The sequence below is a fragment of the Gasterosteus aculeatus genome, chromosome 8 (genome assembly GCF_964276395.1).
Source record: "Gasterosteus aculeatus chromosome 8, fGasAcu3.hap1.1, whole genome shotgun sequence".
NCBI lineage: Eukaryota > Metazoa > Chordata > Actinopteri > Perciformes > Gasterosteidae > Gasterosteus > Gasterosteus aculeatus.
The window spans coordinates 2,623,398-2,650,639 of NC_135695.1; the positions used below are offsets into that span (position 1 = coordinate 2,623,398).

The following is a 27,242-nucleotide window of genomic DNA, read 5'->3' on the forward strand; positions in this document are numbered from 1 at the left end:
CGAATAGGCCACAACGGTAAAAAGCTGCTCGCTTGTCTGTACGCTGGTAGCCTAAAAGATAATGTCGCGTTTATAATGGGGCCCCGAAATACTACAAGTGTTTGACGTTTACTGCCATCGTATGACATTTTTTATTCATTTATTTTATTCAAAAGCCTGGTATAATTAGATAGATAGATAGATAGATAGATAAGTGCTTTACTGATCTATCTATCTAATTATACCAGGCTTAGTGTGATTCAGGATTCATTAGTTAATGTTTTCTGAGTGTTTTAAAGGCCACCGGTTGACTGTAAATGCGAGTCAGCCTGCTGGTGCCCAATTTCACCAAAACAATTATTTTCTAATTACTTTAACATCGCCTGAGTTGTGTTTTTCAGGTGTATCATTTATGATTGCCTTATTAATCATTTGTATTTAGTTGTCACTTTTACGCTTTAGTTTGAGAAACTCGAGGTGTTTACCCCGCGGGTATAACTCGCCGTGATCGTATAGTGGTTAGTACTCTGCGTTGTGGCCGCAGCAACCCCGGTTCGAATCCGGGTCACGGCACTTTTGACGAGGGTCGTTAGACACACCCAAACTACTAGCAAGGCATTTTATCTGTGCTGTAAACGTAACGCAGTCCTAAAAGAACCAAGAGACAATATGCAAAATACCAGATCATGAAGAAAATATCTCTGACAACGTGGAAAACCGATGTAGAATCTACCTGCCACTGACATAGTATAATGGAATCACGTTACTTGGTTTATTTAAAAGGTATTTGTTTATTTAAGTAAGCCCTCTCCTCCCACTCTGTCATTATTGACAGTTTGAAATTAAGTCTTAAGACCCCCTCTTGACTTATTTCTATCTTCTTACTGGGTGTTAATTTGCTGCCTATTTCAGTAAATTTCTTTTTTAAAATATTTTCTTGTGTATTGTTGCCTTTATGTGTTTGAAGCAGATCCTAGCCCATATGTCTCTAAGGGGAAGTCTATTCCTGTTGTTTTAAAATGTGCCTAATAAAACAAGTGACTTGACTCAGCTGGCGATGTCAGCATGACATATTGTTTCCTGATCACCATCCTTTAATCAAAGCTCTGAAAGCAACTCATAGCAATCATTTCCAAACCGCAGATTACTGCACACCTTTTATTTGATCATTATAAAAGCAAACTTTTTTGTTTTCTCCATTTTGTTATTTTGTTGTCTTTTCTTCCTCTTTGCACTTTTTTGCGTTAATTGTGAGTCCCTAGTTTTCGTAGGTGAGGCCTGATAGGCCTGTTTGCTAATCCATCCTTTAAAGCCTACTGTACTGTTGCATTCTCTCCATCTGTATATAAATATAATGTAATGTTTATATGCCAGAGCTATGACAGTTAAAGTGTCAGAAACTGCAGATTAAAAGCTTCTATTGTTTAACATCCAGATTTATATTTATTTATATTGCCAGAGGTAAAGCCCTTCAGATCACAACTTTACCAGCAATGTTGACAATAATGCGCTTTAGGGACATAAGAGACGTCTGTGACACACGTCTTCCACACCACCAATTGAAAGGCACAGTTGCCAACTCTTCCCACGCGGACCGTTAGCTAATGTGCACCGACATCAGTAAAACGATGTACGTCACACGAGACTGGTTGGAAACTGCGGATATCAGTGCGTTGTCATAACACCTCAATTCAAGGACAGAAAATGTGTCGCCGAAAATACTGTGTGATGGTGTGTGGAGGAAGTAGACAAAAACAACGTGTGGAGGAGAGAGTGAACCTGACTGGGTGGAATGGATAGGGGTTCCAAACGGGCTCCTCCTGAAGGGGGGAGGCTCGACCCAGAACCACTTGCTTCTGAAGAACAGGTTTCTCTTGACAGGACCAGGGGTTCAATTGAGAACCACTTTCATCCAAAGAAGTAATTTTGGAGCAAAGAGGTTTTCTTTGTCCACAGTCCACCGCAGAACCCCGCTCTATGAACCTGGATCGTTGAGGGAGGTGCTGCACCATCACTCCAGGCCCTTAGAGAGCAATAACAAGATGTATGCTTCAACATCAAACCCTTAGAGTATGATTTTATCAATAGAATGCCCAGAAAAGGTTCTAGAGGAAACCCTTGGAACATTTTAGAAAGTAGGTGAGTTGGATGTAAGCAGCCTTGGAAAGAAGAAAGGTTCTGCACAGAGCTGCCAGAAAGGCTTCTGAGGGAACAATGCACCACGGAACACATCATCGGAGGTTCAGTTATGGACCATAGGCAGATCCAGTTAGTTCTATGTGATTCGGAAGGTCACCACGTGCAACCTGACAGGTTCTACCAGCTGGAACCTTTTATATCTCGGAGGTTGAGGAAAACAGCTTCCTCACTTTTTTGCCTTGATATATCCTGTGTGTCATATGAAGCTCCGGGTTCATCCAATCCTTTGTTGGATTTAGTTAATGACACATTACAGCAGTAGTTGTTGTTACGGAATGTATCACTGTGGAAAGATTTGGTTAAGAAATCAAAAAATACGATACTATCCCCGGCTTTTCTTCTACATTAATGGGAAAAAGAATAGTTGTTAAACCGACATGAACATGAAGCAACGCAATATTCGCAATATGTGTAGTATATCCCACATAAAGAAGACAAATTACACAAATATCTAGTGCTATAATATATTTGTGAAAGTGAAAGTGCAGGGAAGAAACTAAAACCTTTTTCTATGTAATAACATCTTTGTGGAGAGAAAAAAATCATTACTGCGTCAAACTCTCATGCATTGCACAATACGAGCACAAAAAATAAGCGAAGTAAATAAAATACCACTTCAAGTATAAAGCGCAGTATAATGTCATAGATGCATTTGCATGTTTGGTTTTTAGGCTTCATTGTCGATCTCTTGTCTGATGTCCAATCAAATGCTGAGCAGAAGTTCTATTCAATGACCACTTGGGAGCGCACACACACACACACACACACACACACACACACACACACACACACACACACACACACACACACACACACACACACACACCTGCGCACACATGGTTGCGTGTGTTGTTTGAGTGTTGCTTGCTGATATAAAATAAAGAGAGCTTTGATATTCGCATGAGCTTTACGAGGAATAAGTTGATGCTCGCTAAATGAATGACTAACAAGAACAAACTAACTTACTGAACAAATGGAGAAAAATAAGATTCCAGAGGTGTGCGTAATAATTCTACGCAAAGGGGAAAAGCAAATAAACAATCATTTGGAATGATTTTTCCTTTTACAATATTTCTCTAAGTGTGATGAGCTTAACAACCTAACCGGATTTAATGGGGAGGCAGAGATGAATGAAATCAGGCTTGTCACATGTTCATGTTTCAGCACTTGCAAATGACTTAACATTTTTTTTTTAGTGGAGATATTTCAACCACTGTGGGTCCTCAGAGCACGATCGAGCCGGTCAGGCCCTATTGCCGGATTAATTAAAATAACGTTTATTGGAAAGCATGCAACAGTGGCACCTGCATTATCTCTGCTGAACACCAGGGGGCGTAAATGCTATTTTTAATAAATAATGGACCATTTACAGTCAAATAGACTTTAAAGAGTGGGTATGCTTATCTACTGTGATTGACAGCTAGCTTCTGACTGTAACATCGGTTGCATAAAAAAACTACCATATTTAATACGTAAACTGGCGTACGGTGGCATGTTATTTTATCACCGTAAACCAGTTTAAGACCAAATGCAGATCGGCCTTAAAACGGAATAGCAGTGGGATGACAAGTCTGCACCCCTTAAAGGCTCCAGTGTGATTTAAGGGAATGTAACTCTGAATAAATCCCATTTGGATGAACACTGGCAGGCAGTGGCTGTGATGGTAAACGCAAACACAATCCATTATTTGATGGTACCAGCTGACGGTGGAGGAAAACACATTGGAGCCCGATTTGTTCCTCCACGCGTTTCATGTTATATTTTTTTCTATGTCATTTTAATTAGATTTCCCTACAGATTGATGATTAAGTTAAGTACCTTTAGTTCCACGTGATTGAAAACACCGTAGTATGCAATTGTAATTTTGAAGTAGTTTCGCTCATGCTTTCTCTGTGGTCCCATGGGTGCCGTCCCGCAGTCACGTGGGAGGACGTCTCCAAGCGGTTATCGTGCGTGGTTTGAGTGGGAGGGTCTGTGTGTCTGTGGTAGACCTGCGATGACTTGAAGACATGTCCAGCTACATCCCCAGAGCATGCCGGGACCGGCTGCCATCCCGTGAACCCGTGATAAAGGTGGACAAAGGAAGCCCTCTGCCTGATGCCTTTGACGACCAATATATTAAAAGAGAGCCACATACACAGTCCTTTTCATTTAAAAATAAATGCGTCGCCCCTTGAATCAAGCAGTGCGCGTTTACCTTTGTATAAAGCTTGCCAAAGTCAGCAAGACTAAAACCGGAAGTTATTGCATGTTAACTTCAATCTAAAAATGTATATATATATATATATATATATATATATATATATATATATATATATATATATATATATATATATATATATATATATATATATATATATATATAAATATAATATATATTGGAAAAAAAGAAACAAAACGACAAATGTCACATATATGTAAACGTGTCGTTTTGTGTTTTCGCATTTTTTAAGTGTATTAACATTTAACTACTGCCAAACTACCCTTTCTCTCTGAGATGACAGTGTAAGTACAACCACTGAGCTGCTACAAGAAGAAAACACAGGTCTCTATTTGCGTTTCATTTGTTTTGCATCCATTTACATGCATACTCAGGTTTGTAGCGTGGTTTTGATGAAACTTAGTACGGCCATCTTATAATGGAAATGTGTGAGACTAGTATAAACGTTTTCACTAGCAGAGATGACATCATCGTGGTGTAGAAGTTGTGCATTAGAAAAATACCCTCTTTTAAGAATGACATTATTTCTATTAAAAGGATAACCATATTAAACAAAAGTGCCATATTGGTGTGGAACGGAAGATTTTCAAGGTACTGGTTTGTGTGGTTATGCAAACAAGTATTTGTAAATGTCTTCTTTTTTACCTTGTATCCTGTATACAGCCTACAGGCTGAGTTCTTGATACGTTTTAGCCCAAGTAGTTATATATTTCCACTCCATACTTCTAAAATAGGTTCCACTATCGGCCGAGCAGCCTTTGTTGTGAAGGCAGTGACCGGAAGTGGTATTCCTCACTATCGTTAGCTTGATAGCTCGTCTGGGAGGAGTGACTCGTTGACTGCGGCGACCGCAATTTCGGCAACATGGGAGCCGTTGTTGGATTTATTCTAAAGGGATTTTAAAGAACCGAAAGGGAAAATGGCAGAGAGGTGAGTCCACGTACGCACTGTGTTTCTATCCTCCCTTTCTCCGCTCTATTTGATACCTCGTCTCGTCTCAGAGAGCAGGGCGCTAGCAGCGGCTCCTCTGGTCGCCGCGCCGAGGCGAGCGTTAGCTAGCTCGCGACTTACTCGCTCTATCGATTCAACAATTCTCCATCACGAGAGAGCGCGTCAATGCGTCCGGCTGTGGTTCCGGCCGCCGGCGGGCATGTCGGCAGTTTGCCCCCCCCCCCCCCCCACACACACACACCCCGTGCGGGTATTTGTCAAGGTGGAGGGAGGCTGAGCGCGGCTGGGTGGTGATGCTGTTGCACCTGTCGGTGTAAATCGCCCCCCCCCCCCCTTTGCTGGAATGCAGCGGACCTGCTCCTCCAGCTGGAAGCTAGCAGCACAGCCCCCCCCCGGTCCCTACGGCGAGGCTCGGCTTGGCTAGACGGCTGCATCCGTGGGCTCCTCCACGGTGGATGGAGGCGCCTCCCATGTGAGGCGGGCATGGAAGAAGCGTGCCACCGTCTCGTGACCGTCATGTTCAGCAGCCCGGGGGGGGGGGGCAGAGATGTAGCACCCGGCTGTGCCCTAAAGGGGGGCAATTCCGTATGAAGTGGTGCACTGGCAAGTATTTTACAGCCCTGAGCTGAAAAGCCATGTTTGGGAACCACAGCATCGGTGGAGGATATGACATGTTACCGGAATAACGGCCGGTCGCCATAATCTCCCGCCGATGGCCAGAGGTGAAGACCGGCAGCTCCACTTGTGTTTACGGTGTCTCGGTGCGTTGGATCCGATCGCACGCGTCGACGATGCCGAACCTTTTCCCCACGTTGACTCGCGTGACCTGGCGTGTTTAACTCGGGGAAAACAATGAAATCCTCCGGAGTTTGTATCGCGTGCGGCGCTACAGAGAGGAGCGTCCCTCGCGAACCTCCCCCAGAGTGGGTGAGGGTGTGGGCCGCATCTTCAACACAGACAATGACAGGTCCCCCCCAGCAGCGAAAGAGCTCATGAGCCCCGAGTTAATAATTGATGGTTGTTAAATCCATGTCGGCGGGGGGGTCAGCAGGCATCATGTAGACCACTCAGCTGGGGGGGCAGGGGGGGGTGGGGTGGGGGGGTTGATGACTCTGGAGGAAGCCTCGCCAGCATGGATGCGTTCCGGGACGTGGGCCGCACCAGACTCCACCTCATGCAGGCAGATGGTACACGGGAGGGTGGAGAGATGGGGGTGGAGGTTAGGTGATAATGTGTATTTACATTTTTGTATTGAGCAGCGACAAATTACACTGTTTGAGAGACCGCCACAATGTTTTACTAGAGTTAAATAATTAGTACGAAACCTCACAACTTCAAACTGATTTGCATCTTTCCAATTGCAGAAATGACCATATGTAAGCGTGTATACAAGAAGTGGTCGTTGTCATGTCACTGTTTGCTTTGGGGACCTCGTTTTGGTGTCACCATCTTGGATTACGGCCATTGCCATGTTTTTTCTTTTTTTGGTAACAATAAACAGAAGTCACCGTATTTGAGTGACGTAGAAACGGCAAATAAGGCTCCACCAGTGGCAGCAACCTGCCAGTCACTGTGGCCCCGCCCTAAAGCGCGGCCTGCTTCATGGTCTGCTGGACACTCGATGGACCCGAGTTTACTAAATGAACATGTTGCTGTATTTGGGTCGTCAAGATATCAAAATTATGACTTCCATAAATATCATAATACCTGATGCATAAAATACCAGAATTTGATGCAGTACCACAAATACGATATGGTACTGGTATATTTATCTATAGTAGTAATAAATAAAACACCTGTACGGTTTCCCTTTATACCACCTTGTTCCTGCCCAGCATTTTGAACACTTAAGGGGCATTAATATTAGTATTCGCCTACAGCAGGATATACATTAAAACTACGTGGTGCCATCATGGCATTGATTATACACGGCTGGATCATGGAGCCAAAGTACTTCCACATTTCTTTAGAGCTTGCGTCCCACCCCCCCAAACCCTAACCCTCAAAAATGACAACATTTTATATTTCATGAATAGATGAATAAATACTGTCTGATTTGATTTGTGTGTGTCCATCTTTGATCCTAGATGTTTTATATGTATATATTTTACCATGACAGTCTGAATGCACGTGTGCCGTCCTCTTTGTTTGTCCATGCTTTCACTGGTTATACTGTCTTTGACATTGCAATGACTTGTGGGTAATTCCATTGGGCAGTCATCAAGTCAGCATCCAATGGTGATTTACAGAAAGGGCTCAAAATGTCTACCAGGGAGCCTGGATACACTCAACAATTTGCCACAGAGAACTGCGATGTGTAACTTCAGTAATTTCTGCCACCTCACGTTTGCTCTCTGTTGATTGGCTATTACTCGGGACGTGTAACCAATCATAGTGCAAGTGAGACTACACACAGAGACAGGCGTCTGTAGTTGAGCCAATGTAGCACATCCATCCATCCATCCAGCTGCAAACTGCTTATCCTGCACACGGGGTCACGGGGGGGCTGGCGTCCCAACCAACTTCAGGCAATAGACGGGGTTCACCCTGGCCTGGTCGCCAGCCAATCACAGGGCTACACAGAGACATACAACCATTCACACACACATTCACACACCAATCCAATGTAGCCCATTTTAAAACGATTTAATTTTATTGGTAGATTAAAAAAGCCAATAATACTTGTAAAGATGCTGTTAATCCCCTGGCAGGTTAATATACGGAATGTCTTGCTGCAGCTGCTGTGTTGTGGAGTTCAGTCTGTTGGAGAAATGTTGTGAACCTGTTCTGTGAGATTCCTCACAGCAGGATGGTTGGAACAAAGCCCCTCATTAACAGCTCTGAAAGAAGCTCTTTGTCATTACAGTGGGGATATATTTGAACCTTTTATCCTCAAGAAAATAACAAAGAAGAACAACAGTACATCAACCCAAGCATGAGGGCCGCGTGCTGCACGTGTCGGCGCGTCTGGCAGCCGGCTTGACATCTGATCCCAGCAGCAGGGTGGGGCACCCAGCTTATGTGTGGTGTGGCTGAAATATTCACATTGGCCCTCTCAAGCCACTAAGCCGCCGCCGCATCCATCACACACACTCACGTTGCCCTAAAGAGGCCAGGTCAAACAACTGGTGGGGGGGGGGGGGCAGCCTCCATCAGGACTTGGGCTACACACAGTCGTTCTTGCCTCAGCCCCGTAGTTTTTTACTTGAAATAGTTGCTGTAATACGATGCCCTGCTGACCCATTTTAGCTTTATACAGTTAGCATCTTCCCCCACCATTACATCAGGGTTACCTAATACTTGACCAGCTCAAGGAAGTACAACCTACGACTAAGGCTGTCACAATATCACATTTTTGTTGTGCGATTATTGCACCAGCATTTATTGGGATATTATTGCAATTTCCAGACCATTTTATGCCACTGATAACATAATGACCATATAATAGCAGAGTAATAAAAGTACAAAGAATGTTTTATTTGTCAGAATAGTTAGACATCAGAATGGGAATGGGAAAAAATAAAACAAAAACGCATTGGGCTTGGTGCGATTCAGTCGGGATCGAGAAAATGTGTCCAGCGGAAAGGCGCGCCGCGGCAGCCGGCGAGGTTTAACGCAGGGCTTCGACCGCCGGCAGGGCGACACGCTCCGCAGCTGCAGGGAGACGGGGCGGCCCGGTGCCGCTAACAATCGGCCGGGAGGAACGCAGGACGGCATTCCGGGGACGGCGTTCCTCCCGCCCCCGGAAGGACGTTCATTTAGATATAAAATGAATATCACAGCACCAAAAATTGTTGCACGTCTTTTCAGAGAGTATGCGATATGTCATCTTATCGCATATTGCGTCAGGCCTACCTGAGCCTATGTTGGAGACTTCAAGTCCCTACTCACACCAATAGTTGGTTGGCGGTATGTTCCTCTGGCTCGGCGTGCTGAAGCGTCCTCGAGCGAGACGCTGATGCTCAATGCTGAGAACAGGTTAAAGGCAGAAGTCCGATTTTATGTGTGTGCAAAGAGAAACATGCAGTTTCATGCAGAAAGGGTCAGTTACTGACCCCCATGAACCCTCTGCATTCACACGCATGAAACATGTCCATGACAGGTATTCCAGCTGGATTAAGGGATGTGCCCTTTAAATGTTACTGCATCATTGTTTTAATCAACCCTCATTTAGAGCTTAGAGTTAAATGAACTGCACCTCCACACAGAGCAACTCCATGCTGCAGGTCCAGCCGGCAGGTACCTTTCCTCCAGCCCGACATGGAGGAGGCTTTCCCCACCATTCTATAGCAGGGCCGCTCCACCCCCACTCCACCCCCGCCCCACCAAGAAAATCAGTTTTTTCCACATTTGCATGCACACGCAGACGCAGGTGAGCACGCTGTATTACTATTATAGGAACATTGACATGGCTCATGTGAATATAATTATACTGTTTGCATGTTCTGATGTGGGCTTCATTCCATTAAGACATGTGGGAATTTTATGGCACTTTGCGATACGTAGCCTGTTAAAGAAAAGCTCTGTGCGTCACATGCAAACCAGCCGCAAAAAAGATTTCAAACCCAACTCCCCAAATATGTTCCCCATGCAAAGAGGTCCCTGTCTGCTTCGGGGAGCATCTGAGAATTGAGACATTTCCACAGCTCTTCTGTCCTTAAGATGAGCAACACAGGAGCTTCCCAGTGGGGGCATCATAAAACACATCACAGAGAACATTAACATTTAAACCTTTCAATTGGGTTTTTGTCATCAAATCATATTGGAGATGTTTGATTTTTACCGTCCAATCCTCGTCAGTAAGAGAAGAAAAGTCTGTTTCACTCCCCGGTAAAACTGCAGCACGCCTCTGCAGATGCTTCAAACATGCCAGTGGCGCGTCACATTTCATCCGTCACAGTGCACAATCATTTGCTGAAGTGGTTGCAGCTCTAATCTTTCTCGCTGTTGGCTCGTCTTTGTGTTGGCGGAGCGCCAAGAGGGAAAGGGAGGGGGGGTGGAGAGAGGATGGCGAGGAAACCAAGCTGTGAGGGGGTATTGACAGGCAGTACAGCGAGCATCTCTTCCATTCCAGAGGATGACCCCCCCACACACATCTGTCAAGCCGTCGAGCTCTCCGGCCAGTTCATCAGCAAGGCCCCGTTTGAATTAGAACGGCAAACAGTGAGCGGAGATAGCAGCATATTGACAGTGACACTGGGAGGGGGGTAATCGACATAGAGGGAGCATCGAAGAGAGAGAAGGACAGCGTTGTCTCTTCTTAATTGCATTATAGTGTGTGTGTGTGTGTCTGGAGGGCTGCCCCTCCAGAGGCTTCCATATCTGTCTGTGTGTGTGTGTGTGTGTGTGTGTGTGTGTGTGAGATTGAAGAATAAGCAGCATTGCGTGTATAAAAATTCAAAATTGTTGTCATCTATGATCAGTTGCTGAAATAAAGTTCAGTTTTTGTGTAAACGCTTGGTTTAATAGGGATAAAAGCAAGTAAAAAATACCCTAATTCCTTCTCTCACATCTGTATTCTGTAACTGTGAAAACATCATGGCGATGAGCTGGAGTCTGTCAGTGCCCTGTGGTCAATGTTCTTACCGTGGAGCAAACTGCTGTACCCCCCCACCCTACTGGTTAGTGTGTGGGACCTGGGTAGCAACATGGGCCCTAATTAAGGTTCGACCCATGGGCTTTTTTTAAAGGACTGACATTAGTAATCGCTAATAGATATTTGCAACCAATATCCGAGGCACAAGATCGAGGAAATCACAATAGCACCGTCAAGAATGAGAAACAAACCAACACTAGACAAAGGACAGTCACGGTTTAAATACAGGAGGTGCAGGTGATTGGACACAGGAGGCAAGAGTTAGGGACAAGGCAGACAATCACAAGGGAGGGAAAAACACAATTGTCTGTACTGCTCCCTGTACTGCTGCTCATGCATATTGTACTGTCTAATGCCAAAATCTGCTCCACTTTGCACCATAATCACATCACACACATTACAGGTATATATGTATGTGTTTGTATATATATATATGTATGTATATATATATGTATGTATATATATGTATATAAGGTCTTTGCTGCTATATGTGGGCCTGTAAACACATGAATAAATAAATAGCCTGTCGCCGCTGAGACGTTCTGTCCCTCCGCTGAGTTTCAGCACCGAGGACAGCGCCGCTCTAACTCACACACAACAACCAGTCCTTCTGAGAATAAATCACCGCAATTCATGTTGACACTCAATGAATAATGATTCTTTTGAGGTAATGCATAAGAAGAGTCAGAGTGCACTGGGCTGTTGGTTTTTCTGGAGAATAATATGTATATAAAGTGGACGGGTATACGGGGGCGCTGAGACATATCATCAGTTCAGGGATCAGGGGCTTCCTGTGTCTTCATTAACACCACAGGGATCCTGTACTGTCATTGGATGGTTATTGATTGGTTGTGTTGGTGATGCGATGATGTGTAGCAGGGGGGTGGGGGCTGCATGGTGACCTCTGCTGCAGCTAACAGCTCCATTGAGTTTGACACATGAGGGGGGGGGGGGGGGGGGTAGATGCACGTACGCACTTGACATGTGAAATGGTTCAGAATAAAGTATTTATACTTCCCTCAAAGGCTTTAAGAGGTAAGTGAGTGAGTCACTTACAAGTGCCTTGTAGGTGAGGAGAAGTACCTTAAATTCTGTTCTTGATTTAACAGGGAGCCGGTGCAGAGAAGTTAATACAGGAGTGATATGATCCCTTTTCTTAGTTCTTGTTAATACACGTGCTGCAGCATTCTGTATCAGCTGGAGAGGCTTAAGAGATTTACAAAAGCAGCCTGATAACAAAGAATTACAGTAATCCAGTCTTGAAGTAACAAACGCATGAACTAATTTTTCTGCATCACTTTGAGACAGGAAGTTCCTGATTTTTGATATGTTACGTAGATGAAAATAGGCAGTCCTTGAAGTCTTCTTTATATGAGAGTTGAAGGTCATATCCTGGTCGAAGAGAACTCCCAGATTCCTGACGGTGCTGCTGGGTACCAGAGCAATTCCATCCATAGAAACTGTACCACGTGACGGCTGTCTTCGAAGGCGCTCTGGCCTATCAGGATAACTTCTGTTTTTACTGAGTTTAGCATCAGGAAGTTGCCGGTCGTCGAAGTTTTGATGTGTCCAAGACATTCTTGAAGTCTAACAAGCTGGTTGGTCTCTTCTGAATCATCTCAATTGAATCCCTAAAATATCTGAGCCATGATGTATACGGAGCCCCTGCTGTGCTGTAAGCACACAAAGGGCTCTCGCTCTCTCTCGTACAACTACATCCTTTCCGGAGTCTCACATTTCTGGTTTCATAGTATAATACCGCCATTATTAAAACGAAGATTTTTTTACGAGAGAACGGATCAGATTTAAGAGCTTTTGTCGGCAAGAAATCCATAAATATGACCACTTATACAACCCGTCATTGGCGGACCATAAGGACGAATGGAGGGTGATCTCTGCAAACGTTGGTTTGCCGGTCGAGAGGTGCACAAAGTTGTGGAGGAGGGTAAAAAGAAGGCGATGAAAAGCAACAGTGGCGATGCACAGGGCAATAAAGTCTATCATAAATAAAGAAACAAACCAACGACTTCCACACACAAAGACGTGACTCTCTAGGTCGTTCTCGACAAAAAACGTTACTCCACCTGTTGTTCTGGCAGTGAATTGCTCTGCAACACACGCAAGCCTTTTTGATCCATGAATTGAAACGAGTGCGTCGACACAACGCTGCATAAAGACGCAGACGCATGCGCCAGCCTTTACTCTGAGTAACACACACAACGTGCATTAGCACAGCTCAGCGAAGCCTCGGCCCTGTACTCTGACATGCAGGAGGCAATATCAATTAGCCGAGCTGCTGCTGAACCACAAGTGAAATATCCCCATTAGGAGGGGCCCTTGTTTGTGTGTGCGTGTGTGTGTGTGTGTGTGTGTGAGTGTGAGTGTGTGAGTGTGAGTGGGGGGCAAGATAAACACACACACACACACACAATCTGGCTCTGTGTGTGTGCACATACAGACTGCAAAATCATTTACATTAGATACATTTAGATGCCTGTGGATCTTTTCTTGTCCGATTACGGGTTTTTTATCATGACAACACATAATTGAATACAAAGGATTGTAATTTTATTGATTATAAAAAACCCTCTTGGCATCAGTAGTTTTAATGTGTCATTACACAGCAAAATTCTTAAGTAAATTCTCCGGTGTTCGGCAGAAGCTTTGACGTGCAGAATTGAAATCACACTGCAAAAAGTTGATTCAACTCCTACAGAGTCAATTGTACGAAAGAGCTGGAGTCATTATCCAGTGTCAAGATCAGATTCATTTGCGACACTTAGTAGAGTTAAATTAACTCTTTTAATAGGTTTAAAATGTAACTGTACAGTGTCACACTTCTTGGTGTTCGGTTGAACTCTACTCTGTCCCATGTCAAAGTGTCCCTGAGCAAGACACCTAAGCCCTAATTGCTCCCCAGGCTAAAATGTAAAAACCATGGGTTAAAAATGCAATGTAAGTTGCTTTGGGTGTCAGCTAAATGACATGTAATGTATTTAACACTGGACAGATAGATTTTTGACACTTATTCAGAGTTAACTTTGTTGAGTGTTGATTTAACACTGACAAGTTTGGGACAAATTTTAAACCAGCTTAGAGTTAAAATTCAATCTCACAGAGTCAATTTAACTCTCTGAAATTTGCTGTGAATGATCTGGTTAAAAGTTGTCTTTATAAATATTATAATTCATCTCTAATATCTATTTTAATTGCTGTGAAAACATTTCCCCCAAACAGCTGGATTTAGTCAACTTTCTCTCGACAATCCTAATTTAGAACACTGCAATTCCACATATATCCCGATAGCTATATAAAGAACCTGTGGTCATGTCTCATTTTTACTGAACACACCTTGAATGCATCATAATTCTAGTCAATGCTACAAAGGGACCCTGTGCTTACACACAGCCGGGTTGTGTGTGTCTGAATGAGGCTGTGTGGGACATTAACGGTTTTGTCCCCTCCAAAGCCCAAACTTTAAAGGCTCGATGAAGAAGGCCTCCAGTGAAATGTCCTCTTATCCACCCAGCTGTCCTCCTGCCGGGCCTCTCAATGGAGCCCGTCCAGGTCGTGGCCCGCTTTCCTCCCGCTGATGGTTCACACGGTGCAGACTGAGGGGGTTCACGGGGGTCACACACACACTCAAGTGTTCTGCTCAGGATTCAGGAAGTACAAAGCCACTCCAGATCGATCGAGTGAAGACGAGGTAGCTCACGTTTAATACCTGCAGTGGCTGTGCGGCTTGTTCGCCTGTTAGAGAGAACTTATACCTCCATACCGACTATTGATCGTCTGCGATGTATTCTATTTGTTCAGCTGTGTTCAATTAAAGCAGCAGTCCGGAAGAACTTCCTACATCCACTTGATCCACAACCACAAACCCATGTTCTACTTTTGGGCCGTCCCCCAACAGTTCTAATTTAGTCCCACTTGTTGTATGGTTAATAACTTAAATTAATTATAAACATTTCTAGTAATAAAGAAAAAAATAGACGTATACGTGTAAGCATAGGTTGTGTCAAACACACAATTAGCATTAGTAGCGTTGAAGCATGGCGGCTCGCCAACGAGCTTGCTGATTCCACCACGCTTCAACGCTACACCAGTGACCGAGCAGAGATGTCACCTGACTGCTTTTCCACGCTGTCACAAGACCATGTGATGCTAAGCTGCTGAGCTAGCAAGCGACGCGGTCACCAACGGTGTCTTTACAGAACGTTTGGTAGCAGGTACTCCGTTTCCAGACAAACCACCAGTGAGTTTTGGGGGGAATGTTGCTAGGAGACCACTTCCCAACGTTCTTTTGTGTTCAAGAGCCTCCAGAACAAAGTACAGCGTTACGCCTACACACACACACACACACACACACACACACACACACACACACACACACACACACACGCACACGCACACAGTGTGTGAATGAAGACCGGGACAGGGATGTTTCTGGCCTTGTTACGTCTGTAAGTGCTGATTTATTTCCGTGTTTCCCCAACCATTCAATAGGGGGGTGCTCGCCCCCCAACCAGCACCCCCACAAAGAAAGACGAATCTCTGCGCACAGGGGACAGAGACAGAGAGTGCGTGTTGGACAAATGAAAGTGTCAGCTGTTATTTTTAGTGTGTGGGTTGAGAGGTCCAGATCAGAGGGTCTGAGGGGGAGAGGGTGAGAGGGAGGGAGAGAGGTTTTTTTATACCACCAGAGGAGTCGCCCCCTGATGACCAGTAGAGAGAATTCAAGGATTAGGCACTTTAGTGTTGGCATAACTTGCTTTATGGTCACATCCAGTGTGCAGAATACCATAGTGCAGCGGTCCCTAACGATTTTTGCCCCACAGGCCGGTTTCAGGTTAGAGAATATTTAGAAGGCGCGGCGGGAAGGGGAGGTAGACTCTGCACACGGCAAGAGAAACACTCGGGTGGCTCTTGGGAATCGAGGGACAATGTCACACCCAGTCCTTCTATGTAGTTTGTTTTTTCCAGTGAGCTTACCAGCAATTACTAATGGGTTTTTGCCGTATCTCGACCAGTTTCTGTGTACCTGTGAGTTTTGCCTGCCGATTTGGATATTGTTGCCTGTGTGAGTCACTGTACGGGAACCCTCAGTCTGTGTTCTTAACAGACAGGCGCATGTAATTGGGAGACAATCCGATTTTTCAGGAAAAAAACGCTTTTTTTTTCTCTGCGGCCCTTCCTTAATGCACCCCGGTATTATGTTGATGTCTTACGCGAACTCAATATGCAACATACAAGGTTTCAACTAGGCTTTACAAACCATTAACAACAGGTATAAGGCAACTCGCACAACCCACCAACTACACTACAGAACTGCACCGCATACTGCCGTGTCTCTCCAACCCGACGCACATAGACCTCAGATATGACAGCGTGTCCCGCTATGACTCCAGGTTCCCACAAATGGCTCCGGATCAAATTTCCGATTTGTCTAATGCTGAATATCACATCCAGGCCGAACACATCTTCCATCCCTTCACCTGCACAAACGCAACCACGCATCAAAGTTAGTGCCGGTCCTTTTCCTGAAAATGAATTGCCACCACGTCAGTACAGGCTGGAGTTTGTGTAGCCTGCGAGCATATTATTTTTATTATAATAATACTGGCAAAATATAACATTCACCAAGAACTTATTACACGTCATTAAATCAAAATTGTGAGGAGTTTTATTATTTTTATTTGAGACTAAAGTAAGAGAGGAAGTCATTTGTTCCCAGATCCGTGAAAAATGTTTCTTCCTGTAGAATTATAATCAGTGTTTCTCCTACACCGACGCACTCTGTCCGCTGGTGGACACGTGCTCACCTGTATGTGCACGGACGTGTCTGCGTGTGCCCATTGCCCAATGTGCAGAGAGCAGTGGATAATCACGCTGGGCCGTTTTTGGTGGTTCAGTCCTGCAGCCAAGCAGATATCCCACTGGGGCCTGTGTGTGTATGTGTGCGTAACACAGATGCTGTAATCTGCAGTGCTGTGCAGTAGCCTTGACATTTCAGATTTCACACTGCTGTGGTACCGCACGCTACCAGACTGAACGCTTTTACTGGCCGTTCAGACCAAAAACGTCAAAATAAGAAATAATTGGAAGGAGTTGCTCATACTGTTGTTGATCCAAGCAATGAGCCAGAAGACTTTGTGGATTTATTCAACAAAATTGCGTACTTCAGTAAAAGGCAGATGCTGGAGAGCAGGGGTCTCAAACTCAAATCAGGTACGGGCCAGATGCAGCCCACCTCGACTGAACGCGGGCCAGACCATTACAACAGACAGGGGGGGTGGCGCTGACGGTCCGACCAGCAAAAACTGCACGGTCGACGAGGGGTGGAGGTTGAAAGTAGCTGCTAACAGCGGGGTTGCTACAATATAAAACTTGCGCGCCGCACTAACATTAAACTTTCATATTAAGGTGGGGGCCACAAAATATCGTCCCGAGGGCCGCAATTGGCCCGAGGGCCACGATTTTGACACCCCTGCTGTAGAGGTTTTAACATCAATAATAATCTTCTCCTGATTTGGTTGCCTTCACATTAGTACGTAAGAAGTATCGTTGATGTCTGAAGTTAGTTTAGTTTCCTGTGAAGTTGGACGTTTATTTTGAAAAGGCCGTCCCCAAAAGGATGATCCTTCTCACATCAGCCAAGACACGAAGCATCAATCATGGAACCACCCTTTCTTCAGTCTCCATCCAATCTGTTTGGTGTTCTAAATATTTTGGAATAGCATTAGTATATCAGTAGAGCGTTGCAATAATGTATTATTTTTTCTGTAAGTGTAAATGATGCAGCTTGTCAGTAACTGAGTCATGTTTGTACCAGAAACGAGGGTAAAAGCTGTTGTTGGCAAAACGTTTCATTTTGTATTGCTGTATTAATAGTACAGTATTCATGTGTCGGTAGAACCTAGGACTTCTCTTCAGAATCAATGTCCTGAGGGAAAGTAAGTGGCCCTGTGTAGCTGCTCTGGTTGAGTCGGGGAGCAGGTGGTCTTAGGGGGGGTCACACCTTCAGAGCCCTGGAGGAAGTGCCAACAGGCGGTTTGGTATGTGCACACTCATGTGTTGGTGGCAGCTGAGGAGGTGGTGGCTCCTCACAGCAAAGGACAATGTCACGCTTTTTTTCATGTTGTATTCAGTGTTCGTTTTTCTTTCTTTCTTTAAATTCTAGACTTTCTCAGGTGGGGGGTTCAGGGGGATTTCAGTGTAATATGATTACACTATTAAAAAAAAAAACTCCGGTCCGGATCCGTCGCACTACGACCTCTTACCCACAACATTTCCCAGCTCATTCTGGGGGATTCCGAGGCCATTTGCGTGGTGTCCTGTAGCACCTAACAATTCCTCCAGTCTCCGCCTCCTCTGCTCACGCCGGGTCCCGGCCCTCCAGCATCAGGCCTGGTGGGCCCTCAGTGGGACACGATTAAGCCAAGTGAGGGCGGATGAAGTGAAACAATGGTGTGAGTGAAAGGAGAGGCCCTCAGGTGGGACTCATGCTTGGTGGAGTGTGGAGGAGGTCCTGATCCACGTGGAGCAAAGCTCCGTCTGCTGAGCTCCCTTTCAAAATAAAGCCTCTCCTATTCATGAGACCTCCTTAGACATACGCATCTAAAGGAGGACCACTTGTTACAGTTTGGTTTTAAGAGTCAATAAGGACTTGCCAACTTGTTAAGTTATTATGGTACAATTACAATGGCATCCATCACTTTGGTAAATGGCAGCCTGATCAACCGTTGTTGATGCTTTTGACAGTTTGACTGAATGTTTGAATGCCTTGAAGGCCTGATGTATATCCATGCAGGCCTGCTTTCTCTGCTGGCAGACCTCTTTGACCGCCTAGCTTTGGTCGAGCAAGGAGGCAGAACGGGTGTCCACCAATAAGGGGGCCCCTTATTGGTGGATTTGACCCCCTCGCTCTTCCGGTCAAGCGTCCTGAGCCCTGAGTTGTTTGGCGTGTTTATCGCTCCTGGTGAGCAGGTGGCACCTTCCATGGCAACTTCTGCCACCAGCATGTGAATGGCTGACTGCTGGCTGGCCTTGAAAAGCACTTTGAGAAAAAAGCTTTTGAGAGTAGTCTATTTATAGTATATAACATTTGATTGAATCCTGGAGACTAGAAAAAGTGTTTGGGTCTGTGGAGGGCGGATTGGAGCAGAGAAGAAAATCAAATACTAAATGAACAGTAAAGTTTTAGTTTGCTGGCTAAAGTGAAGCATTTATTTCAGCCATCAGGTAAATTAAGTCCCTCTCTGTTCCCAACCATCACATCTGGAGGCTGAATGCGACCGACCTTCACATTTGAGGCAGACGTTTGTAACTGTCTGTACCATATTTAACCCTCAGAACACCCATCACATTGGACTGTGTGGCCTCACTGCAATATCAAAGATCTGCACCTCTTTGGAAACAATCATGGCTAGAAGAAGTTGCAGTTACAAGGCCGTAAATCTTAAAAAAACAAAATAAATGGCAGAAGTTAAAAACTCTGTTGAAGTTGAAAACACTGGAAGCCATACATACAACATTTTCCCAAATGACTAAGTGTGGGGGAGAAATCAAGGCTTTTAATGCTATTTAAATATCCTCTCTTTTCCTCTGTGTTCAGCAGAAGTTCGGTCAAAGGTTTCTCGAACTTTTGACACAATCTGTTTACTTCATCTGCTTTATTTAGGGCCAGATTTTAAATAATTGCTGTACAGTTTTTGATGACATATCACGAATTTAAACATGATGTCTTGGAGGACTATCGGAATGATGAACATCTCTCTCTATGGCTCTACGTAGCTTCTCGCTGTAAAAAAAACGCTGCAGTTTTTCGGTCTGTTTAAGAAAGGAAACCAAACCAATGCAAAGTATTAAAAATAGCATGTTTATATTGTTAAATGTATTTGATTCAAGCAGTCCTGGAATGAAAAGATTATCTTTAACAATGTATATATGTATTTATCATTTCCAAATGTTGCTTTTCTATCTGCTTGATCACTTACAGTGGGTATAAAATATATAAGGCTAATATTGTTAGATAGTATTTGTTCCTCAAAATGAGTTCTGTGCAGGCTCCCAGCTGACTCCGAATCACAGCTGACGTTCAGGGAGGAATTCCAAGAATCCCTTGAGGAGATTCTTCTGTGTAGCAGTTGCAGTTTTTCTAGCCAATCGACGCACTGGGAAGTCTCCTATGCAAAGCCCCATGGATGTGGTCACAATACCCACTGCTGGTCATATTGGTGGTGTATGCCTTCTGAACGCACACACACACACACATCTACATAAATGTAAATTGGACCCTCTGCTGCAGATGCGTGAGGCCAGAGAATGTCCGTCCTCCATTGTCTTTCATTTCACTCCTGCCTTTCTGTCCATTATCCTGCCGGCTGCCTCATTCATCTGCAAATAGCAGCTCCCTCCCCCTCCACCCCCATTCTTCTCCAGCAACTGTCTCTCTACCTTTCAATAACTCTCCCCCGCCGTCCTCCTCATCACTGCCTCTGCATCCTGCTTCCTTCTGCCCACTTGGGAAGAAGTAGGTAACAAATTACTAGATGGCTTGTTAAGATTGTAAGAAGTAAAGTAACCATTTTAATGACTTCATCAGAGCATTATATTGGATTGCTTTTACGACAAATGTGTAAAACACATACGTGGAGGATGTTTGAGCTCAGAAACCCTACTGGCAGGAATGAAAAAACATGTCTTCTTCAAACATGTGGCAAAAGTAAACACTTTTGCTGCTAATGATGAGAATAAGATGTTTGCTAACTCATTTTGCTGAGGTTTTAAAATATATTTAATTATTGAAAACACAAAAAATAAGGACAGGACAAAGTTAGCAATAGCATTCTAAATGCTTGTTGCTTGTGGTTATATTGAACATCTGCGTCACATCAGCCCTGTTGTACAGCTCCACTGTGACCACTGCGTTCCTTCTCTGTCTCTCGGTCTCCCTCTCTGAACAGAAGGCTGCTCTCGGTAAGCCGATGAGGGCTCTGGCCACATGTGGGTCAATAGCAATAGTTGCTTCCGGCTGACGGGTCTAAACGGTGTTTGTTAAGCCGGAGCTGTGTCCGTCCCAGAGACAGTCGGGGGATCCGATCTGACAGCGGACCCCCATCAGGCCTTCTGCCTTTCTGCCAAGACTGAAACGCTGTAAATGGGAAGGAGAGCAGAACGGGGCTGAGGGCCTGGCCCTTATTCAAATAAACAAATCGGCCATTTTCCTATATCTATTCAATAATTTGTCAATTTTCTGTTGGTACAGACAGTTCTTTTTTGGATAAAATCAGCAGCCAGATCAGTTTAGTGTGTATTTTGTATGTCAGTGCGGGTCTAACCTATGGGGATAGATAACCACTGTTCATTTGTCTGTGCTGCTTCACAATACGGGCCGCTGAGACAAGTGGAATGAAGAAGTGCCTTAAATGTTTTATCCCAAAAAGTCAGAGCAAAGGTGGAAATGTGGAAAAGTTCTCCTTTAGTTGTGTTAGGCCATCATCTGACCAGATAATTAACACCAATCCACTGTGGCTCAGTGGAGCGTGGGGATCGGCAGTTTGATCTCCGGGTCCACCGGTCCGCGTGTGTCAGGTGGCCAGGTCCTTTTATCAGTGTGTGAATGGCTGAATCACAACACTACTGTTAACAGAGCTCTGAGTGGTCGGAAGGCTAACTGCTTCTCGACTTAAACTGTGTACTTCTATATATAAAGATAGATGTTGATAACATGACTCTGAGCATCTCACTGTAAGAAACAGAATGAGGGCTTTTCTCACATGTTGGACGATTCCTTCGGTTCCTTCTCGTAGTGCTTTAGGAGTGATCGATGCTTCCTTCTCACTCAAGAACCGTGCACACACATCGCACTGTGACAGAGGAGGAGGCGGCGGGGGAGGAGCCTCTTTGGGGTCAGAGATCATGGACACCGTCCTGCCCACTTTCCACGGGAGGAATGAGACTCTCTGCCGCCTGCCCTCCCCCCTCCTCCCGACATTACCACCAGGGTCAAAGGCCAGCTGCTGCAGCCGGTTGCAGATGTGTGTTTGGAAGAAAAGAGCAGATTAATGGCAAGGCAGCAGAGAAGAGCACCCTTGACTGAGAACCTGGTGGATGCAGAGAGGGGGAGAGAGGGGACACCTGACGGCATGGACAGGAGCTGCTGGGTAATTCTGTCATCTCTCACTGTACTGCAGTACACACCACCAGTGTGGCCGCAGCATTTATACGGAATGTTTACGGCAATCAGTGGTGAACACTATTTATTTATTCGTTATTCATTGACTGTGATTTGGACCGAGGCTGATAAGGACATTGTGCTTTTTCTCCACTATGCTAATTTAGACGATCCTTGAGAAGGTGCGCGACAGTTACCATGGTTACCCCTTTTGATACTCTACTCTGATAGCTGCTTTTGGTTTGTGCGCAGTGGGCTGTCTCTGTCCCTACGGAATAAACCATAAATAATAAAGTCGTGTTCACTGCAGCAATTTATCTCACATAAAACTGAAGGTAAACCAAGATCTATAAGATCTAATCTAATCAGCGTTGACGTTGTCTAACAGAAGATAACAACTGCTTCACAGCTGACGAGTGAGACATTAAGCCAAACGTGATCGGACTGCTTTTCCAATTGAAATGTGAATCTAGTTATGACTCATAACAAGTACAAGCAAAACTAAAACTGGGGTTTGACCGCTTAAACACAACGTAACGTGTGGTAAGATGTAAAATGAAATATGCGCACCAGAGATGTGCACATAGCTTTTTTTATAGTGAGTCCACTGAGGCATCCTTTACAGTGGAGGCTTTGTCAGAAGCATTATGGGCTATTTAAGTTTATATTTGCCTCTCTTTGTCTTGAAGCCATTTGGACACATGGTATGGAGAAATCTCATTACAGAGAGGACACATGTAACATCTTACTACTGTGGAAAGTTTACTACATGGAGTTAAAAAGAAACCGATGTAGCCAGAATACAGCAGGTGACTGTTCCTTCCTCCTTGATTTCAAAGCTTCTGTCCATGTGATTGCTGTCAGTCTAAAACATCCTCTCACTTTACCTCAGATTCGGTCTCCATCAATCCATAAGGAGGAAATTCAGCCACTAAATGCTGCACTATTTCTATATATTTATCAAATATAAGTAATAATCGCAGCTTTAAGTGTGAAATAAAAGTGATTGCTCAGAGAACAAATCCGTCTGAACAGAGCAACAAACACATCACACATCTGGATTGGAATCCAAGTCTGGGCAGAGCAGAAAAGAGAGGGGGGAAGGAGTACATTGACAGGAGAAGTACTGCAGGAACACAGTAGATAAATGAATACTCCCATGGCCAAGATAACAAGATACAAGAACAAAACATTCCGGATGACAGCCAGCACAGCCTCAGAGAATCGGGATGCTTTGAGTTGTTTTGTGTTGTGTTATGTGGTGTTGTGATGGTGTGTTGAGTCGCGTCAAGGTGTGTCGGATCACAAAATTCACACTCACCTTTAATTTTACCATTACAGCCCTGAGTATATTGTAATACAAATAGTTAAAACAAACTAGAATTAAACAAAAATAATGATGAACTTTCTGACAGTGATTAACACAAAGTCAAAAGGGCCTTCCTGAATAAAAAGGTATTTAGACCAGTCTAAAAAGTCCATTGTTGCCCTTATGTGGTCTGGGAGCCTGTATGAGGACTGATGATTTTGTATTCTATCGCGATATATTCTCTGATAACTCCTGTATGATGATTTTTATTGTATCACTTGCACAGTGTTTGGCGTGTTTTCAGTTTAAACATTCTGTACCCGAACCGCCAATTGGAGCAGACAAACTAGTGACCGATAAATTCCCGTCGAGTCAGAGACGGCGGCTTCGATGGAGAGCCATGGCCCAGCACATGGTGACGGACCCCGCGCTCTCCCCGGCAGGAAGGAGCTACCTTACAAATGCAGTCTGCCACAGCGAGGAATGTTAATGTGCTACACCACACATACATTATAGGGTAGTGAGTCCTTGTGCATTTGCTGTACTTCCCCAGAGGGCTTAGTTTGCATAGAAAGGAAGGCCGCTTGTTCCTTTTCATTTCCATAATATATTGTTGTTCATTTCTCGCGGTGCCAGTCTCGACCTGGAATCTGAATAGAAGGTGAGGGTTGTCTGTGTAATGTGGGGCTGCAGGACACTATCTAAAGAGACAGGTGGACTGGCGTGGAGCGATGGGTATAAACACACAGGGAGTTTCCTTCTGTTGTAATCCAATATTTTCATGATTTTAACAGATGCATCTTGTTCATTGTCATCTTTAAATTCCCTCAGAATAAAAGTAATAAGGTTGGAAGAGAAATCTAATTGTTTTAGTTTGCGCATAACTCCTCTACATACACTTAGCCACAAAGGGAGGTGTGAGGGGGGGTTGATATACTACAGAGTTTCCCTGCCATTATACGGGCCTGATCATGTGACATTGCGAGAGTCTGTCGGCCGAGCAATAGTCCACGTAGTTGTTGAAAACGGTTGTAGTTAATCAGAAACCAGTAGTGATGTCATTACAACTCGGGACAGGTTGATGTGTGAAAACCACAGAGGACACCTTCCCTCGCAGCTCGTCCAGGATGCGGGAGGTTCTCCGATGGGTTTGAAAGTGAGACATAAAACAAATAAGCACACGGCGGACGAGGCAGACGCTCCCCGTCGTAGCGCTGTAGACTGCGGTGCCGGCACAGAATCCACAGCGTGTGTGCAAAGGGAGCGAGAAGAATCTCATTGTGTGTTGTTGTGAAAGCTGCTGACTGTTCCTGTGACAATAACGAAAGGCTGAGGGACTCAACGTCACCGTGTCACAAATCGTACATTCGGCAAATGAAACTCTCCTGACAGTGAAGTACAAAATGACATTCTTTCATTTCTGGCAAGATTATTTACCTGGGACCAAATAAGACGAAGTAGAAGGGTTCTAAGCAGTACCTCCTGTAATTCAAAGATGGAAGTATCTCCGTCACCGCGTGGGCCTCCCATCACTGCCACAATCTCGTTGGATGAACACCGGAGCGGGTCAGCGCATTGGGGACGAAGTGATTGATTATAGCCACCATGTGCTTCGGGTCAATATATATCCAGTGTGTGTACGAGTGCTCAGCCATGTTTGATGCCTGGTTACCGTACATCAGTGTTCTACATGCAACAGACCTGCTGCTCCAACCATGGGACGCACACTCGTAAAGTAAAAGTGACAACTTAGACCATTTATTAAAGGTTCTAAAAGAACCCTTTCAGAGGCTTCTACACACAACCTAACATGAAGGGTTGTAGCTAGAACCCCCAACGCTTCTATGGTGTCATAACTCCAAAGGACATCACTGTCGACTCTCGCTCAAATCAGAAATCAGATGGTAAAAATACATCTCAATGACCACTCTTCAGTGAAAGGTGACAGAAGAAGCAGATAAATTAACGTGTGTATGTGTGTGTGTGTGTTTTCACTGCAGATGTATCCATGCTGAATGAGCTCACATCCTCACTATCAAAGACCCGCTGAGCTGCAGTTGAAGTGTGTGTGTGTGTGTGTGTGTGTGTGTGTGTGTGTGTGTGTGTGTGTGTGTGTGTGTGTGTGTGTGTGTGTGTGTGCGTGTGCTAGCCTGTGCCCCAGGCTTTGATGATGGAGGCAGAGGATTAAACATTCAACTCCTGAGATTGTCAAAGGGCTTTTTATTTGACTTCATTCAAGTTCAGTTAACTGCACACGATCTTGTGATATGAGACTACGTATCTCATGGGGATATTTAAATGGTAACATGCAGCGACAGGCAGCAGTACTGGTCGACCCGCGTTTCTCAGAAGCGTGGCAGACGCGGCGTTGCCTGGCGCCTTTCAGTAGCTAAGCGCTCCTGTAGAAGTGGTGAGGCAGCGTCCAGCTGTGTGGTCCCATGACGTCACAGGGCTCCGGATCAGGAGTCGCCCACAGAAAACCTTCCTTATCATGGAGACATCACGCACCCAGAAACACAGGGATATATAAGAGTCACAGGGATATTGCCATGGCAGCAATGTACATGTCAGTCGAAGGATGCTATAGATAAGTGTGCACTGATAAATTTAAACTATACTCAACATCAAGTACACATGAAGTAAGTTTGCGTTCACTGCACGGTAAAAGCTCAGAAAAACAGAATATAAAAACACTACAGAAGGTGTCTTATCATCTGTGAGGACCCTGTTTTAAATTAAAAAAATATATTCTCACTATAAATGAACTTGAATCACTGTTCAAAGCATCATTACTGCTTTTATTATGAAGGACTTTTTTTAATGGAAGGTTAATTACACCGACCTTTCCGTCTACCTCTATTCCCACCACTTCCTCTCCTCGTCTGTTCTTGTCATCATCCTATTATGACGAGCAACACTACTCGTGCATTAAGGCTCCTTGGCCTGTGCTTCAATAAGTCACTTTAACCAATAACTAAAGCGTTTGTTGTCTCCACTTCCTGCCAACTTCCTGTGGAGAGGGAAGTCCGTCCCCGTGTCAATGTGTTGTGTGGTCAGATGTCTGTGTTAACCACAAACTGAAGACATCTCAATGTCTTTAAAGTCTGCGTGTCCTCACTGGGTCCTCCTTTAGCTGGATGATGGAGATATGAGGTCATGTGACCGTGCTGCGGTTCCTTTAAAACCTAATATGGTCCTTTTCCTGTTGCTTCATTTGTGAAGATAATCTTGATGGACAAAACACTAAAGATTCATTACCGTTTGTTTGCCACTGAGATGATTTTCTACACTAATCCAAAATCCAAAGGATACACAGAGCTGTGTGGGCAAAGTGGTGCCATGATACGTTCTTCTGAAATGGAAGGCGGGATGAATGAACATCCACCTTGCCTCTCGTTTCAGACACCACCCTTCCTGTTTGATTGCAAGCCCCGCCCTCATTGGTTCCACGGGTGTCTCGTTCCCCTGTGTGTGTCTACCTGTTCCGGGCCAGTTTGACATATTAGCTGGACGCCCGGACTCAAAAGCAGACTTGAGGTGAGGTAGTCAGGTTTTCACTTCAAGCAGAGGAATCCGAATCAGCAGGCAAAGAGTCACAGGGAGGGGGGGGGCAAAAACGGGTGAAAACACAGGAAGGCACACTGGCGCATATTGCTGGTAACCTCATGGACGTTAAGAGACAACAGTTGCGTTCGCTACGTACACGTAGAAATGAGCGTTGGCGTCAGACCGCGGAGAACAACAAGCTGTTGTCAGTGATTAGCAGCAGGTGTACAACGACGGACAAAGTCGTCTTGACCTCCCCGGTGGT

General features: G+C 44.8%; 1 protein-coding gene and 1 non-coding gene across 2 annotated transcripts in view; both read left to right on the forward strand.

Moving 5' to 3' along the window:
- Positions 1–480: 480 nt before the first annotated feature.
- Positions 481–552, forward strand: trnah-gug (transfer RNA histidin (anticodon GUG)). The gene has a single exon. It is a non-coding gene; the product is annotated as a tRNA-His (tRNA).
- A 4,625-nt stretch (positions 553–5,177) lies between these two features.
- arhgap39 (Rho GTPase activating protein 39) overlaps positions 5,178–27,242 on the forward strand; it is a 45,076-nt gene continuing 23,011 nt past the window's right edge. Inside the window, exon 1 of the mRNA XM_040183987.2 lies at positions 5,178–5,329. Coding sequence (XP_040039921.1) covers positions 5,319–5,329 — 11 coding nt within the window. The 5' untranslated portion in view covers positions 5,178–5,318. The remainder of the gene's footprint in view (positions 5,330–27,242) is intronic.